This window comes from Leptodactylus fuscus, chromosome 5 (assembly GCF_031893055.1).
Source record: "Leptodactylus fuscus isolate aLepFus1 chromosome 5, aLepFus1.hap2, whole genome shotgun sequence".
Lineage (NCBI taxonomy): Eukaryota > Metazoa > Chordata > Amphibia > Anura > Leptodactylidae > Leptodactylus > Leptodactylus fuscus.
The window spans coordinates 41,470,597-41,489,103 of NC_134269.1; the positions used below are offsets into that span (position 1 = coordinate 41,470,597).

The window sequence follows — 18,507 nt, forward strand, 5'->3', positions numbered from 1 at the left end:
AGTATACCTTGGCTTCTCCTGCTTACCCGCTCCGTGTACTGACTCCTGGCTTCTCCTGCTTACCCGCTCCGTGTATCGACTCCTGGCTTCATCTGACTACCCGCCCCGTGTACCGACTCCTGGCTTCACCCGACTACCCGCTCTGTGTACCGACTCCTGGCTTCATCTGACTACCCGCTCCGTGTACCGACTCCTGGCTTCACCCGACTACCCGCTCTGTGCACCGACCTCTGGCTATCCATCGACCAAGTCTCCTACTCCGCTGTGTCTGCCGTCCTTCCTGGCTATTGGATTCCAGCTGTATCACCAGTATCGTAACAGCGCCGTTTTCCTCCGTGTGAATGGACCCTAAGGTCCTTACCATGTAATCCATAAATGCCTAATGCTAGACTCCATCAGGAACAGATTTGATGATAAAATACCAATGTTCATTTTTACAGCAATATGACAGCAACCCCATAGACATCATTATAAGTCAGTGGGGTCTCTTAGGTGCTATGGGTGTCCATCATGCAACAGATTTAGAACTGCATTGTGGTGTATGTCTTTAATAGAAACCTTGACAATGGTGTGAACAGAACCTTAGAAGAAACGAGGAATTTATAGGAAATCCTGACATTACCTTCTCATCAGTTTGCAGATTTCTCTGTCTTCCTCTTCCTTCAACTTTTCAATGAAACTGCTCAGAACAGGCATCTCAAACTTTATATACTGCGCCACCTGAGAAATACAGAGATGCATGTAAGTACATAGTTTTTCAGTGGCCGATTTTCCTCTCATTATACTCTATGGAAGCTAATTCTCTATAAGCAGAGTGACCCCTTATCCAACCAAAGACCACTTTATTATGCATTTTTTCAGTATGAACCACTGTGAAAAGACCACACATTGGACATACACTGAGAACAATATTGGACGCAGACCTGTGCGGACCACATCACTGGACTGCATCAAGTTAGAGCAAGAAACATCAGGGGAGAAAAGTTTCCAGCATCACAATGGAGGAGGGAGCCCACGCCAAAGTCAATAGAATCTGTCACTGCGGTGTCCAGCTTACAGGCCAACAGCCCCAATAATGCCAGATCAATATCATGTGCTGGGACACAAAAGGAATCGGTTTTATGTATACCCTACAGCAAAATGGACATTCTTGGGATGTTCTCAGGTAGACTTAAAGTTCAGATTTTGGAATATAAAATGTCAGCGGGTATGGTCAAGGTTAGCAATAAAGAGGAAAAATGGAAAGGGAGCCATGGTGGAAACCAGGAATGGAAGGGAACCATGCTGAGGGCCAAGGGATAACATTCTGGGGACTAGGAATGAGAGGGGTAGACATGCTGAAGACCAAAACTTAAATATATATGATGCTATGCTAGGGACTAGGAATTAGAAGGTGAGCTATGCTGGTGACTAGAAACAAGAGGAAAGCCATACCGTCTTAAACTAGGAAATGTACAGGTCACTGGAGGAGTAAGAGAGAATTGGCACCCTTATGGTTATGTGCATGGGTTGGAGTGACCTGTCTACAGTACCATGGTTTCTTCATTATCCTAGTCTAGACCTGGTTCTGTGTAATATATTGATGTGATATCTGGTTCTGTGCAATATAGTGATGTGATACCTGGTTCTGTGTAATATACTGATGTGATACCTGGTTCTGTGTAATATACTGATGTGATATCTGGTTCTGTGTAATATACTGATGTGACGCCTGGTTCTATGTAATATACTGATGTGATACCTGGTTCTGTGTAATATACTGATGTGACACCTGGTTTTGTGTAATATACTGATGTGATACCTGGTTCTGTGTAATATACTGATGTGATACCTGGTTCTATGTAATATACTGATGTGATATCTGGTTTTGTGTAATATACTGATGTGATACCTGGTTCTGTGTAATGTACTGATGTGATACCTGGTTCTATGTAATATACTGATGTGATATCTGGTTTTGTGTAATATACTGATGTGATACCTGGTTCTGTGTAATATACTAATGTGATACCTGGTTCTGTGTAATATACTAAACTGATGTAGTAGCTGGTTCTGTATAATATACTGATGTGATACCTGGTTCTGTGTAATGTACTGATGTGATACCTGGTTCTGTGTAATATACTGATGTAGTAGCTGGTTCTGTATAATATACTGATGTGATACCTGGTTCTGTGTAATATACTGATGTAGTAGCTGGTTCTGTATAATATACTGATGTGATACCTGGTTCTGTGTAATGTACTGATGTGATATCTGGTTCTGTGTTATATACTGATGTGATACCTCATCCTGTGTAATATACTGATGTGATACCTGGTTCTGTGCAATATAGTGATGTGATACCTGGTTCTGTGCAATATAGTGATGTGATACCTGGTTCTGTATAATATACTGATGTGATACCTGGTTCTGTGTAATATACTGATGTGATACCTGGTTCTGTATAATATACTGATGTGATACCTGGTTCTGTGTAATATACTGATGTGACACCTGGTTCTGTGTAATATACTGATGTGATACCTGGTTCTGTGTAATGTACTAAACTGATGTAGTAGCTGGTTCTGTATAATATACTGATGTGATACCTGGTTCTGTGTAATATACTGATGTGATACCTGGTTCTGTGTAATGTACTGATGTGATATCTGGTTCTGTATAATATACTCATGTGATACCTGGATTTGTGCAATATACTGATGTGATACCTGGTTCTGTATAATATACTGATGTGATACCTGGTTCTGTGTAATATACTGATGTGACATCTGGTTCTGTATAATATACTGATGTGATACCTGGTTCTGTGTAATATACTGATATGATACCTGGTTCTGTATAATATACTGATGTGATACCTGGTTCTATGTAATATACTGATGTGACACCTGGTTCTGTGTAATATACTGATGTGATACCTGGTTCTGTGCAATATACTGATGTGATATCTGGTTCTGTATAATATACTGATGTGATACCTGGTTCTGTGTAATATACTGATGTGATACCTGGTTCTGTATAATATACTGATGTGATACCTGGTTCTATGTAATATACTGATGTGACACCTGGTTCTGTGTAATATACTGATGTGATACCTGGTTCTGTGTAATGTACTAAACTGATGTAGTAGCTGGTTCTGTATAATATACTGATGTGATACCTGGTTCTGTGTAATATACTGATGTGATACCTGGTTCTGTGTAATGTACTGATGTGATATCTGGTTCTGTATAATATACTCATGTGATACCTGGATTTGTGCAATATACTGATGTGATACCTGGTTCTGTGTAATATACTGATGTGACATCTGGTTCTGTATAATATACTGATGTGATACCTGGTTCTGTGTAATATACTGATGTGATACCTGGTTCTGTATAATATACTGATGTGATACCTGGTTCTATGTAATATACTGATGTGACACCTGGTTCTGTGTAATATACTGATGTGATACCTGGTTCTGTGTAATATACTGATGTGATACCTGGTTCTGTATAATATACTGATGTGATACCTGGTTCTGTGTAATATACTGATGTGATACCTGGTTCTGTGTAATATACTGATGTGATACCTGGTTCTGTATAATATACTGATGTGATACCTGGTTCTGTGTAATATACTGATGTGACACCTGGTTCTGTGTAATATACTGATGTGATACCTGGTTCTGTGTAATGTACTAAACTGATGTAGTAGCTGGTTCTGTATAATATACTGATGTGATACCTGGTTCTGTGTAATATACTGATGTGATACCTGGTTCTGTGTAATGTACTGATGTGATATCTGGTTCTGTATAATATACTCATGTGATACCTGGATTTGTGCAATATACTGATGTGATACCTGGTTCTGTATAATATACTGATGTGATACCTGGTTCTGTGTAATATACTGATGTGACATCTGGTTCTGTATAATATACTGATGTGATACCTGGTTCTGTGTAATATACTGATATGATACCTGGTTCTGTATAATATACTGATGTGATACCTGGTTCTATGTAATATACTGATGTGACACCTGGTTCTGTGTAATATACTGATGTGATACCTGGTTCTGTGCAATATACTGATGTGATACCTGGTTCTGTATAATATACTGATGTGATACCTGGTTCTGTGTAATATACTGATGTGATACCTGGTTCTGTATAATATACTGATGTGATACCTGGTTCTATGTAATATACTGATGTGACACCTGGTTCTGTGTAATATACTGATGTGATACCTGGTTCTGTGTAATGTACTAAACTGATGTAGTAGCTGGTTCTGTATAATATACTGATGTGATACCTGGTTCTGTGTAATATACTGATGTGATACCTGGTTCTGTGTAATGTACTGATGTGATATCTGGTTCTGTATAATATACTCATGTGATACCTGGATTTGTGCAATATACTGATGTGATACCTGGTTCTGTGTAATATACTGATGTGACATCTGGTTCTGTATAATATACTGATGTGATACCTGGTTCTGTGTAATATACTGATGTGATACCTGGTTCTGTATAATATACTGATGTGATACCTGGTTCTATGTAATATACTGATGTGACACCTGGTTCTGTGTAATATACTGATGTGATACCTGGTTCTGTGTAATATACTGATGTGATACCTGGTTCTGTATAATATACTGATGTGATACCTGGTTCTGTGTAATATACTGATGTGATACCTGGTTCTGTATAATATACTGATGTGATACCTGGTTCTGTATAATATACTGATGTGATACCTGGTTCTATGTAATATACTGATGTGACACCTGGTTCTGTGTAATATACTGATGTGATACCTGGTTCTGTGTAATGTACTAAACTGATGTAGTAGCTGGTTCTGTATAATATACTGATGTGATACCTGGTTCTGTGTAATATACTGATGTGATACCTGGTTCTGTGTAATGTACTGATGTGATATCTGGTTCTGTATAATATACTGATGTGATATCTGGTTCTGTATAATATACTGATGTGATACCTGGTTCTGTGTAATATACTGATGTGACACCTGGTTCTGTGTAATATACTGATGTGATACCTGGTTCTGTATAATATACTGATGTGATACCTGGTTCTGTGTAATATACTGATGTGACACCTGGTTCTGTGTAATATACTGATGTGATACCTGGTTCTGTGTAATGTACTAAACTGATGTAGTAGCTGGTTCTGTATAATATACTGATGTGATACCTGGTTCTGTGTAATATACTGATGTGATACCTGGTTCTGTGTAATGTACTGATGTGATATCTGGTTCTGTATAATATACTGATGTGATACCTGGTTTTGTGCAATATACTGATGTGATACCTGGTTCTGTATAATATACTGATGTGATATCTGGTTCTGTGTAATATACTGATGTGATACCTGGTCCTGTATAATATACTGATGTGATACCTGGTTCTGTGTAATATACTGATGTGACACCTGGTTCTGTATAATATACTGATGTGATACCTGGTTCTGTGTAATGTACTAAACTGATGTAGTAGCTGGTTCTGTATAATATACTGATGTGATACCTGGTTCTGTGTAATATACTGATGTGATACCTGGTTCTGTGTAATGCAGGCATGTCAAACATGCGGCCCTTTACAGGCATATCTGCGGCCCGCACAAAAGTCTAAAGTTTAGAGACAAAGTTCGAGACTTTTGTGCGGGCCGCAGAGGTGCAATACTCACGCGGCTACTCGCTGCTACACACTACTGTGTAGACGTGATGTGACGTGATGACGTCACATCGCGTCTACAACTATTAGCGCATGCGAGAGAGAGAGTGCGGCGGGGGAGCGAGGACTCGGAGTCGTCGGAGAAGGTAAGTTTAATGTGTGTACACATAGAGGTGGAACGTGAAACTGGGGGCAGATGAAGGAGGGGACGGTATGACACTGGGGGCAGAGATGGAGAGGACGGCATGACACTGGGGCAGAGATGGAGAGGACGGCATGACACTGGGGGCAGAGATGGAGAGGACGGCATGACACTGGGGGCAGAGATGGAGAGGACATGAATCTGGGCGCAGAGATGGAGGGGACATGAATCTGGGGGGCAGAGATGGGGGACATGAATCTGGGGGGCAGAGATGGGGGGATATGAATCTGGGGGGCAGAGATGGGGGGATATGAATCTGGGGGACAGAGATGGGGGGATATGAATCTGGGGGGCAGAGATGGGAGGGACATGAGTCTGGGGGCAGAGATGGAGGGGACATGAAACTGGGGGAAGAGATGAAGGGGGGGGCATGAAACTGGGGGCAGATGAAAGGTGTATATGTAAACAGATAATTTTCTTTTATGAAACTAACAAAATCTTCTCAGAGAACAAGGCTGACTGATCACCACTTATCATCTAAAAAAGATTGAAAAAAATGATAGCAAATAAATGTTTAGTTTTAATTGCTGTATTTTTGTTAAATATATTAGTTGCTGTTACATATTACTACTTCATATCTTGTTTTCATGACTGCTGTTAAAATACGTTTGTGACATTAGCTGCTGTGTGCGGCCCTCGCAACAACCTCTTGTTACTCATGTGGCCGTCGGGGTACCCTGAGTTTGACATGCCTGGTGTAATGTACTGATGTGATATCTGGTTCTGTATAATATACTGATGTGATACCTGGTTTTGTGCAATATACTGATGTGATACCTGGTTCTGTGTAATATACTGATGTGATACCTGGTTCTGTGTAATATACTGATGTGACACCTGGTTTTGTGTAATATACTGATGTAGTAGCTGGTTCTGTGTAATATACTGATGTAGTAACTGGTTCTGTGTAATATACTGATGTAGTAGCTGGTTCTGTGTAATATACTGATGTAGTAACTGGTTCTGTGTAATATACTGATGTAGTAGCTGGTTCTGTGTAATATACTGATGTAGTAACTGGTTCTGTGTAATATACTGATGTAGTAGCTGGTTCTGTGTAATATACTGATGTAGTAACTGGTTCTGTGTAATATACTGATGTAGTAACTGGTTCTGTGTAATATACTGATGTGATACCTGGTCATGTGTAATATACTGATGTGACACCTGGTTCTGTGTAATATACTGATGTGACACCTGGTTCTGTGTAATATACTGATGTAGTAGCTGGTTCTGTGTAATATACTGATATGATACCTGGTTCTGTATAATATACTGATGTGATACCTGGTTCTGTGTAATATACTGATGTGATACCTGGTTCTGTATAATATACTGATGTGACACCTGGTTCTGTGTAATATACTGATATGATACCTGGTTCTGTATAATATACTGATGTGATACCGGGTTCTGTGTAATATACTGATGTAGTAACTGGTACTGTGTAATATACTGATGTAGTAGCTGGTTCTGTGTAATATACTGATGTAGTAACTGGTTCTGTGTAATATACTGATGTAGTAACTGGTTCTGTGTAATATACTGATGTGATACCTGGTCATGTGTAATATACTGATGTGACACCTGGTTCTGTGTAATATACTGATGTGACACCTGGTTCTGTGTAATATACTGATGTAGTAGCTGGTTCTGTTTAATATACTGATGTAGTAGCTGGTTCTGTGTAATATACTGATGTAGTAGCTGGTTCTGTGTAATATACTGATATGATACCTGGTTCTGTATAATATACTGATGTGACACCTGGTTCTGTGTAATATACTGATGTAGTAGCTGGTTCTGTGTAATATACTGATGTAGTAGCTGGTTCTGTGTAATATACTGATGTGACACCTGGTTCTGTGTAATATACTGATGTAGTAGCTGGTTCTGTGTAATATACTGATGTGACACCTGGTTCTGTGTAATATACTGATGTAGTAGCTGGTTCTGTTTAATATACTGATGTAGTAGCTGGTTCTGTGTAATATACTGATGTAGTAGCTGGTTCTGTGTAATATACTGATGTAGTAGCTGGTTCTGTTTAATATACTGATGTGATACCTGGTTCTGTGTAATATACTGATGTGACACCTGGTTCTGTGTAATATACTGATGTGACACCTGGATCTGTGTAATATACTGATGTAGTAGCTGGTTCTGTGTAATATACTGATGTAGTAGCTGGTTCTGTGTAATATACTGATATGATACCTGGTTCTGTATAATATACTGATGTGATACCTGGTTCTGTGTAATATACTGATGTGATACCTGGTTCTGTGTAATATACTGATGTGACACCTGGTTCTGTGTAATATACTGATATGATACCTGGTTCTGTATAATATACTGATGTGATACCGGGTTCTGTGTAATATACTGATGTAGTAACTGGTTCTGTGTAATATACTGATGTAGTAGCTGGTTCTGTGTAATATACTGATGTAGTAACTGGTTCTGTGTAATATACTGATGTAGTAACTGGTTCTGTGTAATATACTGATGTGATACCTGGTCATGTGTAATATACTGATGTGACACCTGGTTCTGTGTAATATACTGATGTGACACCTGGTTCTGTGTAATATACTGATGTAGTAGCTGGTTCTGTTTAATATACTGATGTAGTAGCTGGTTCTGTGTAATATACTGATATGATACCTGGTTCTGTATAATATACTGATGTGACACCTGGTTCTGTGTAATATACTGATGTAGTAGCTGGTTCTGTGTAATATACTGATATGATACCTGGTTCTGTATAATATACTGATGTGATACCTGGTTCTGTGTAATATACTGATGTGATACCTGGTTCTGTATAATATACTGATGTGACACCTGGTTCTGTGTAATATACTGATATGATACCTGGTTCTGTATAATATACTGATGTGATACCGGGTTCTGTGTAATATACTGATATGATACCTGGTTCTGTATAATATACTGATGTGACACCTGGTTCTGTGTAATATACTGATATGATACCTGGTTCTGTATAATATACTGATGTGATACCGGGTTCTGTGTAATATACTGATATAGTAGCTGGTTCTGTGTAATATACTGATGTAGTAGCTGGTTCTGTGTAATATACTGATGTAGTAGCTGGTTCTGTGTAATATACTGATGTAGTAGCTGGTTCTGTGTAATATACTGATGTAGTAGCTGGTTCTGTGTAATATACTGATGTGATACCTGGTTCTGTGTAATATACTGATGTGATACCTGGTTCTGTGTAATATACTGATGTAGTAGCTGGTTCTGTGTAATATACTGATGTAGTAGCTGGTTCTGTGTAATATACTGATGTAGTAGCTGGTTCTGTGTAATATACTGATGTAGTAGCTGGTTCTGTGTAATATACTGATGTGATACCTGGTTCTGTGTAATATACTGATGTGATATCTGGTTCTGTATAATATACTGATGTGACGCCTGGTTCTATGTAATATACTGATGTAATATACTGATGTTCTGTGTAATATACTGATGTGATACCTGGTTCTGTGTAATATACTGATGTGATACCTGGTTCTGTATAATATACTGATGTGATACCTGGTTCTGTGTAATATACTGATGTAGTAGCTGGTTCTGTGTAATATACTGATGTGATATCTGGTTCTGTGTAATATACTGATGTGATACCTGGTTCTGTGTAATATACTGATGTAGTAGCTGGTTCTGTGTAATATACTGATGTAGTAGCTGGTTCTGTGTAATATACTGATGTGATACCTGGTTCTGTGTAATATACTGATGTAGTAGCTGGTTCTGTGTAATATACTGATGTAGTAGCTGGTTCTGTGTAATATACTGATGTGATACCTGGTTCTGTGTAATATACTGATGTGATACCTGGTTCTGTGTAATATACTGATGTGATACCTGGTTCTGTGTAATATACTGATGTGATACCTGGTTCTGTGTAATATACTGATGTAGTAGCTGGTTCTGTGTAATATACTGATGTGATACCTGGTTCTGTGTAATATACTGATGTGATACCTGGTTCTGTGTAATATACTGATGTGATACCTGGTTCTGTGTAATATACTGATGTGATACCTGGTTCTGTGTAATATACTGATGTGATACCTGGTTCTGTGTAATATACTGATGTGATACCTGGTTCTGTGTAATATACTGATGTAGTAGCTGGTTCTGTGTAATATACTGATGTAGTAGCTGGTTCTGTGTAATATACTGATGTAGTAGCTGGTTCTGTGTAATATACTGATGTGATACCTGGTTCTGTGTAATATACTGATGTGATACCTGGTTCTGTGTAATATACTGATGTGATACCTGGTTCTGTGTAATATGCTGAGGCATAGAACACCTGATTTTCGGTTCTTTCATCACTATTTGATGATACCTTTTTTCATTCTTTAAAAGACTACTTTTTCTGTGCAAATCTGGGTGGTTGGCTCAAAGAGGTTTCACTATATTTGGTTTCTTAAAGGAAATGACAACAAAAGGCAAAAAAATTGTTGGAGAAACACCAACGGCTGGAATGTGAACAGAGTCTAACAAGTCCCAGCACTACAATAAGGCCTCTTTTTGTCTTTGCACTTCATTTCTTCTATTGTGGTTTTACATTCACATAATTCCAACTTTAACGTCAATAGCAGAATAAAGATTCTAGGAACACAATAGACCATTTTATTCTAATTTCAGACAACCCTTATATAACCCCTTGCCACCGCAGCCTGTTTTGGACTTTATGACAAAGCCTCATTTTGTAAATCTAACATAAGTCACTTTATGTAGTAAGAAGTTTGGAATGCTTATACTCATCCAAATGATTTTGGGAATTTTATTGTGACACATTGATACTTTATGTAAGTGCTACATTTTGGTTGATATGTTTTACATTTATTTACAAAAAAAATACAAAATTTACATAAAACTTTGGGATAAATATCAATGGTCAAAATTTTAATTTCTCTGCTTCTAAATAGTCATACCACACAAAATAGTCTAAGGCACGGTTCACATCTGCGTTAGGGTTTCCATTCAGGTTTCCGCTCAGAAACTGAGCAGAAACCACACAGACCTCATTATAGTTTATTGGGTCCATGTGGTTTCCTTAGGTAACTGCTTTTTTTATGCGTATAGCTTTCCATTCAGGGAATCCCCAAGTGGACTTCCCTAACGGAAACCTGAATGCAGATGTAAACTACTAAGCGAGTTGTCCAGGATTTAGGATTTTATGGCCTATCCTATAAATAATGGGTTGGGGTCCAACAGCATGCCTCTTACCTGCACAAGTTACACCATGTTCATTGGTCACATGGCACAGTAGCTGCTTGATCCTTTTCAAGTGAATGGGGTTGGGCTGCAATACTATGCACATCTCCTAAGATATGTATGGTGCTGTGCTTGGTGTGCAGTGAAGAGGCTACATCACTCACCCTAAGGCCCCATGCACACCACCAAATGTGCTTCTGATGTTGTGCCCGAATTTACAACGGAATGCACTCAAGTGACACTTGGAGCGACATCCAAGAGCATTATGTTGGGCATACACATCTGAATGGGTATCAGATTTATTCCTTTATAAGGAATGAATCAGAAGCCCCCATAGATGTGAGTACATAATAGAATGCACTCAGATATAACTCCAAGTTTCACCTGAGTGCTTACTACTGCAAACTTGGCCCCACATTGGAAGCACACTAAGTCGTGTGCACATGGTCTAATGTTACAAACATTACAACCTGCTGATGTGTATGAGTCAAGATACATCATCAATATATAAGATATCCTTTAAATACAGCAGTCATCTATGGGGTTAAACAGTCAAGATGGAAGTTCTCCTTCCTGGCTGTTACAGGGGGGACAACCCTTGTGCCTATGTGATCAAGTTGATGCACATGAATGGCAAATTCTGGAAACTCCTTCCCACTGCTAACCTGGAATAAATATCATAGGGAATAAGTATCTGTGTGCTGAGGATCCAGCTGCTGAGACACCCAGTGATCAGGACACCAGAGATCTCTAGTTCTGCCATGTTCCCCATGTAAAAGGAGCAATGGTGCATATACTTGGTCACTGCTACATTCACTTTGGTTGAATTCCAGAAGATTGATCTCCAGCAGTCCCATACAAGAGAAGGGAGAGGTGGCTGAGCACTTGCATTAACTCTCCATTCACATGGGACATGGGGACCCCTATTCTCATCGATAGGGGAAACATATTAGTGGAAAAAAAACCTTTAACCACGTAATTAACATTTTAATCTTATTTATACAGGGGTAATGTTCTTCATTTGGTATATGCAATGGGTCAGTCATCTTTTCATACAATAATATATAGACTTCAGTATTAAATTAGATCTCAAATATCTTAAGAAGTCCTTATATTTTCAATAACTGGCTGAACTATCCTCTACACCCTATACATAGTGCACTTGGCTTGGCATAGGGCCATTGCTTATGCTAGATGGCTAACCCCATATGGCATTGGCTATGCTACATATGAGAGATGCATATTGTTGCGTATGGTGTGTTCACACTATAATATAAAGTACATCGTAAAGCATTGAGTGACCAGGTTCAGAGGTAGCACACATCTATGTAAATCCCAGTATTATAAATGGCACAAGGTAAGTAGAGTATACAGATCTTGTAGTTTCCAGTTACTCCTCTACTCTAAAGCCCCTATTGCAGTAGCACTGTCCACCCATCACACCATCTTATGTAAGTTTATTGTATTTATGGGGTAGCGGAGAAACTTACGTCATAAGTGATTTCTTCTATTTGATCCTTCTCCATAAGAAACACTTTGGACACTTGTTCACATGGACCTTGCAGAATCCGAGCGATGAGTGGATAATCCGAGTCCTTCAATTTGCTTTTTTCTATAGGGGTCAGAGAATGGCAAAGTCTTGTTCAGTTTACAGTATGGTGTATGCATATATAATAACGGTGACATGATTTATTTATGATAAATTGTCCTCTATATGTTATATAGAATATTATTTGGGTGGCTCTTGCCTGAGCTAGAGACATTAGTCACATCCATCAACTGCTTTATTCCTTATGGCCAATTTCAGATATGTTTTGGACAAGTGAATGAAGCAGCGTACGCAAAAGAGTTTTTAGAAAACCCTATTCACACACTGAAAGTAGAAACTGCATGGTTTGAGGACATGTTGCAGATATTCAGATGCATTTAAGGCCGGGGCTCCACGTAGCATAAACGTCATAATTTGGCCGCGCCCGGAAACGCCACAGCAAAAATCGCAGCGTTTTGTATTAACTGCAAAGTGGATTGGATTCTGGCTATTCCCATGCACACATTGCAGAAAATAATTTGTAGTGCAACTGCTGCATTTTTGTGAATCGGGTCAATTATACCTACGGAAACGCTGGCGGGTACAATTAGGTACAATGGAAGCACAAAGTCCGTAGAGGAAAGCTCTGCGTACTTTCTATAAAAAGTACTGTGGGAAAAACGGAGATGTGTTTCTGCCGCAGTGCTATTAAGCTGTGGTTCGCTACCCGGGGCCTTAGCCTAAAATTGGCGATGCAGCTACATGCAGTTTTGCTTGCAGATATTTCACAAAATACATCAGAAACAATTCATGGTGTGTGAACATGCTCCTGTTCTAACTGATTTTACATGACAATGTAGCAGAGGGAATTATATCATGTAACTACAGTACTGAGCAAATGTTTTAAGCAGGTCTTAAAAATGTAAAAAAAAAATAGAGAAAATCTAAATCCCATCAACATTTAGTGTGACCATCTTATGCCTTCCCTCTATGCTTCTAGTTCCACTTGCTGATGGCGGAGAGGTTGTTCCAAATGTCTTGGAGCACAGATCTTCTATTGCTGTAGGCTGCTCGAAGCCTTCTGTAAAGCCTCGGACTGGTCCACTGCGAACCATTCAATCCCCATGGGTTCCTATGCCGGCCTATGAGGCCTATGCTTTTTTAATAGGCCGCTACCTTGTGAGTTACTCCAACTTACTGATTCCTGCACGGCGGCCTCCTCCACTTCCTGTGCACTACAACGTAGAACACCACCAGGACATCGCTGGCTCTGTTCAGTCTACTAACCTCATGGTAAATTGAAGTCCAAAGGGTCAAAAGTGAAGCAGAGAAGGCCATAGGCAGGAGCTGGGATCGGTAAGTGAATAGCAGCCATTACCTGCTAGAGTAATCCAGTGCGAAGCAGCCTAAGATCACTGTATGGTGGGAACTTACTGTATGGGGGTCTGTAAAGGGGGCATTTACTGTATGGAAGTCACTAAAGGGTGTACTTACTGCCTGGGGTGAATATAGGGGTATTATACTGTGTGGGGAGCCAGTAAAGGAGGCAATAAACCATGTGGGGTCAGTAATGGGGACCTTATACCATGTGACGGGACCAGGAGAGGGAGTATTATACAGTGTGGGGGTCAGTAAAGGGGGCTTTATAACATGTGGGGGCCAAGAAAAAGGGGCTTTATACCATGTTGGGGTCAGGAAAGGGTGCATTATACCGTATGGGGGCCAGTAAAAGGGGTATTATACCACGCAGGAACCACTAAAGGGCTGATCAGTGGGTAAAGCTCTGTTTTTCCGCTGCAGGGAGCTGGGGAGCCAGAAAAGGAAGAGCAGTCTCAGGTAGAAATCATCTGAACAGGCCCTTACTCTTCCCTGATCTTGTGAGAACTACAACCGTCACTAACCCTAAATCCTCCGGACCTGCTGAGAGTTGCCATTTTATTCTGCGTCCTCTAATGGTGGAGACAACAATCTCAGCCATTTAACCCCTCTGATCCTGCAGTTAATGCAGACTGTGACACCTCTGAGTAATATAGAAAATATAAGGGCTGGTGTATCAAGAACAATGTTGTCACCATTATAAATTAGGTGCACACTTGGGCATGAAGTGCATAAATTAGGCGCATCCTCTGGGGTCTGTGCGGCTGAACAATACTCCACACCAGATCCTTGGTGTCATAGAATTCTCACATCATTTTTTCTACAAAACCGATGTACAGAATGATAAATCTGACAGGGCAGGGAAAGCAGAGTTAACTTATTTTTACAGTTTTTACGCCAGTAGCAGTGGGGTGGACCCCTAAAATAAATTCCACTAGTTGGCCCTAGCCATTCGAGTCCGACACTGCGTGTAATCCCAGACAGACTGGATGTTGTTGAGATCAGGGCTCTGTGGGGGCCGTATCATCATTGCTAGGACTCCTCCTCCAAAGGGCGGTCACTCCAAATATTGATGGGACTTGCATTTCCCTTTTCTTCATCCACTTTATTTTGATTTTAAAAGCATTCTTACTGTGTAGGAATTTTTTTTCCACACCTGCCTAAAACTTTTGCTTTTTGTTGTATTTTGTGGTTTGAGATAACTTTGCAGATCCAAAGCAAACAATGTGATAGATTTCTTAAAACGAGTGCAAAGGAAGAGTTCAGCAGTTGCTCATAGCAAACAATTTATTATTATTTATGCAGAAGCTGCATTCTGATTGGATGCTATCGGCAACAGTTCCAGCTTCCTTTGCGTCTGTATATATCCTCCATTATGATGTCACAGATCATTGTATCAGGTGACATTCTGAACAACGACAGATCTGGAACTATAAATCTCAGCAGCGGCGGAAGAGATCACTTGTCCTTATATTTCATGAGTAGGTATTTTACAAGGTGACTGTATTCTGGCAATAGAAGGTTCTGATTTTATTCTAAAAACAGCGCCACTTTTGTCAAGTGTCTGTTTTTGGTACTGCAGCTCATGCCCATTAAAATAAATTGGTCTCAGCTATAATATCAGACACAGCTCAAGGAGGAGAGTGGCAGAGTTCCTGGAGGGGAAGGGGGATTTTTTACTTTAAGTCCATCCAGTAAGTTGTTGTAAGTGGACACTTAGAAAAGCCATGGCAGTCATCTCTTACCTCCACTTGTGTGCACTATATAAAGCGAAAATTCCGAGGCAGAATTCTCAATCTAGAAGTCAATTAAAATAATGAAAAATATTATATTAGTTAAAAAGATAAGTGATATCTAAAGAATGTGGTATAAATTCAAGCTTATATCTATACAATGTGCAATGGTGAAACTATCACAACCAGAGGTGTAACCTGAAGCTCCTGCGCCCCAATGTAACTCGCGTAAATAACAGTCATTTAATTCCTAGTGAATATCCTCGAGACAGAATGTCCAATTAAAATGGTGACATACTAGCACCACCTAGTGGTTCATGACCAGGAGTGCAGCCATGCTAAATGCATAATGAGTAATTTTTCTTTAAAGAGGACCTTTCATCAGATTGGGCACAGGCAGTTCTATATACTACTGGAAAGCCGAATTCAGCGCACTGTCGGCTTTCCAGCAATATATGGAACTGCCTGTGCCCAATCGGATGAAAGGTCCTCTTTAAGAGTAGCCTATATTATTAGCATTGACTATGGACTAAGGGTTTATTCACATGATCGAGCCAATGTACATATGCGGCTAACCAGTTTTCTGGGATCCATAAAAACATCCTGATATATAACAAGCTCTATTTTTAATAGAACAGACACAGACCATTAAAAAAGAGTTGTGTGAATAATTTCTAAGAGTAGCATACTTTACATAAGACGTTTACAGTAAGTAGGAACAGAATTTTTTTTCACATTGATTTTTAGACTGGAGCCGGACATATACAGTATCAGTAAGCAATGGAGCACTTAGTGACTTGCCTTAAATTTGTTGAGTAGCAGTTTCAGGACCTGTGGCGTGGACATGGCGCTGTTTATCCTGACATTGGTTACAGAGCCGTATGCTGGAGTGAACACAGACGTCTGCAGAAAGAAAGATGGAGAGGTCAGCGCCATCATTATGTCATGAAATATCCCTAGTCCAAGGCTCTGTTCACATGTATCAGCAGTATTCAACAACCCATAACTTGAAATAGGGTCTGTCATATACTGTGTGAGTAGTGTATCAGTAGTGTCAAGTTGGACCTGGTGTAGTTTTCATATTGGCATGCCTTGCAAAATTTAATATGCCTATGGTGGTGGAGATAGCTGGTGGCCTAATGGGTGTTGGCCCACCAGATGATAGCTTATGGCTAAGGCCACATGTGGAAATGCAGCTTTTTTTGTCGCAAATTTTGCTGTAGATTTTTAAGCCAAAGTCAGGAATTGCTTGAAAAGGAATGGAAAATATGTAGGAAGCTCTTAGACATTTCCCTTCTGTTAAATTCACTCCTGACTTTGGCTCAAAACACCTGCACCAAAAAATACCGTGTTTCCGCCATGTGGAAAAGTAGAATAGTCATTATGGGTCAAATTTTTCAGCCTATGTGTCAGTATACTGTACCTATTAAAAACACAACAAATACACTGTCTCCAAGAGGAATTGGCTGATAACAGAGAATGATATTATGTATTCATCTAAGCAGTAAGCAGAGGCAATAGATAGATTTATTTTGGCCATGTGCAATAGATATAGGCGGCTGAACCCCCTGATTTCAGTGGAACCAGCTAACCATCTAATGGGTTTAGGGGTCTCCTGAATATTCCCTGGTTGTAGACAATGAGAGATATAAGGATTTTGTTGTTCTATTTAACCAAGTCTCATCCTTTTGTTCTCAGGAAATATAAGATGGTGTCAGAGGTGTCTGGTTGCTTACTCCCCTCTACTCATTGAGAACTCATGCACATTCAGCTGAACTGAGCATGCAGGTGTATTTTGGAAGGAGAACTTGTGGCTTAGCAAGCTGCTAATGTTTATGGCCTTTGGCTTTGGTCAGTATTCTGTCCCCTCTCCATATCTCCAGTTGGAACAACCTCTAGAACGAGAGAAGTGCACCATTGGCTGCAACAACTTTATACACCAGTATTTCCAAACCTTTTCAAACTCGTGGCACTCCTGGTGAAAAATCAGGCCCCAATTCACCACTGATAGTGGTCGGGAGAAAGACTGATCCCCTGACTATTGTTGCTTCAACATGATATATTACAGGACAGTCACTCGTCCCCGCTGTCTACACAGCAGCGCAGTCACATTACTCCTGTGTAGGAAGCAGGGACAATTACCAATCCCTGGTGCTGCTATTGGAATGTGGTTGGGACAATGGTTGGGAGACTGCTGTCATTATAAGACAAAAAGGCAGGGGTTTGGGTCTGAAACTTTAGTACCCCTCGTGTAAAGCATCATGGTTTACAGTACATTCTCAACCCTCTCAGTTCTATTCAACAAAAGATATTTTGAATGAACGTTGTACCTTGTGGTTGTAAAAGTGCCCATTTATTGAAAACCTATGTCGTTTGATCCGTCTCTGTTCTCCCGGGGTGCGGAGATTACCCCTACGTCGTACCCCAACATCACTCCTTGTGCGCATTAGCTGTGGAGCTTCGTCCTGAGATGTTTTATCCCCATCTACATCATCTGCAAATCAAAAAGAAGTGTGGGTTATGCTCAGAATCTTGTTGGGTAGAGTTCTTCCTCAAGAGTTGTTTGGGTTCCAGCAAATAAAAATTATTCTTCATATAAGGAAAATCTATACAATCTTGCAAACATTTTATCCAATTCTTTGTAGGTTTACAAGATCTCTGCTTGCTGTCATACAATCGTCATGTTTAATTAAA

General features: G+C 39.8%; 1 protein-coding gene and 1 long non-coding RNA gene across 2 annotated transcripts in view; both read right to left on the reverse strand.

Annotated features, from left to right (window-relative positions):
• The window catches only part of LOC142202762 (uncharacterized), an 827,816-nt gene that overhangs the window by 632,717 nt on the left and 176,592 nt on the right, over window positions 1-18,507 (reverse strand). The window lies entirely within an intron of this gene.
• The window catches only part of RASSF2 (Ras association domain family member 2), a 54,316-nt gene that overhangs the window by 8,764 nt on the left and 27,045 nt on the right, over window positions 1-18,507 (reverse strand). The window contains exons 6-10 of the mRNA XM_075273053.1: window positions 18,144-18,307; window positions 16,615-16,716; window positions 15,826-15,877; window positions 12,666-12,787; window positions 623-720 (exon numbers count right to left, since the gene is read on the reverse strand). Of these exons, the coding sequence (XP_075129154.1) occupies window positions 623-720; window positions 12,666-12,787; window positions 15,826-15,877; window positions 16,615-16,716; window positions 18,144-18,307 (538 nt within the window). The remainder of the gene's footprint in view (window positions 1-622; window positions 721-12,665; window positions 12,788-15,825; window positions 15,878-16,614; window positions 16,717-18,143; window positions 18,308-18,507) is intronic.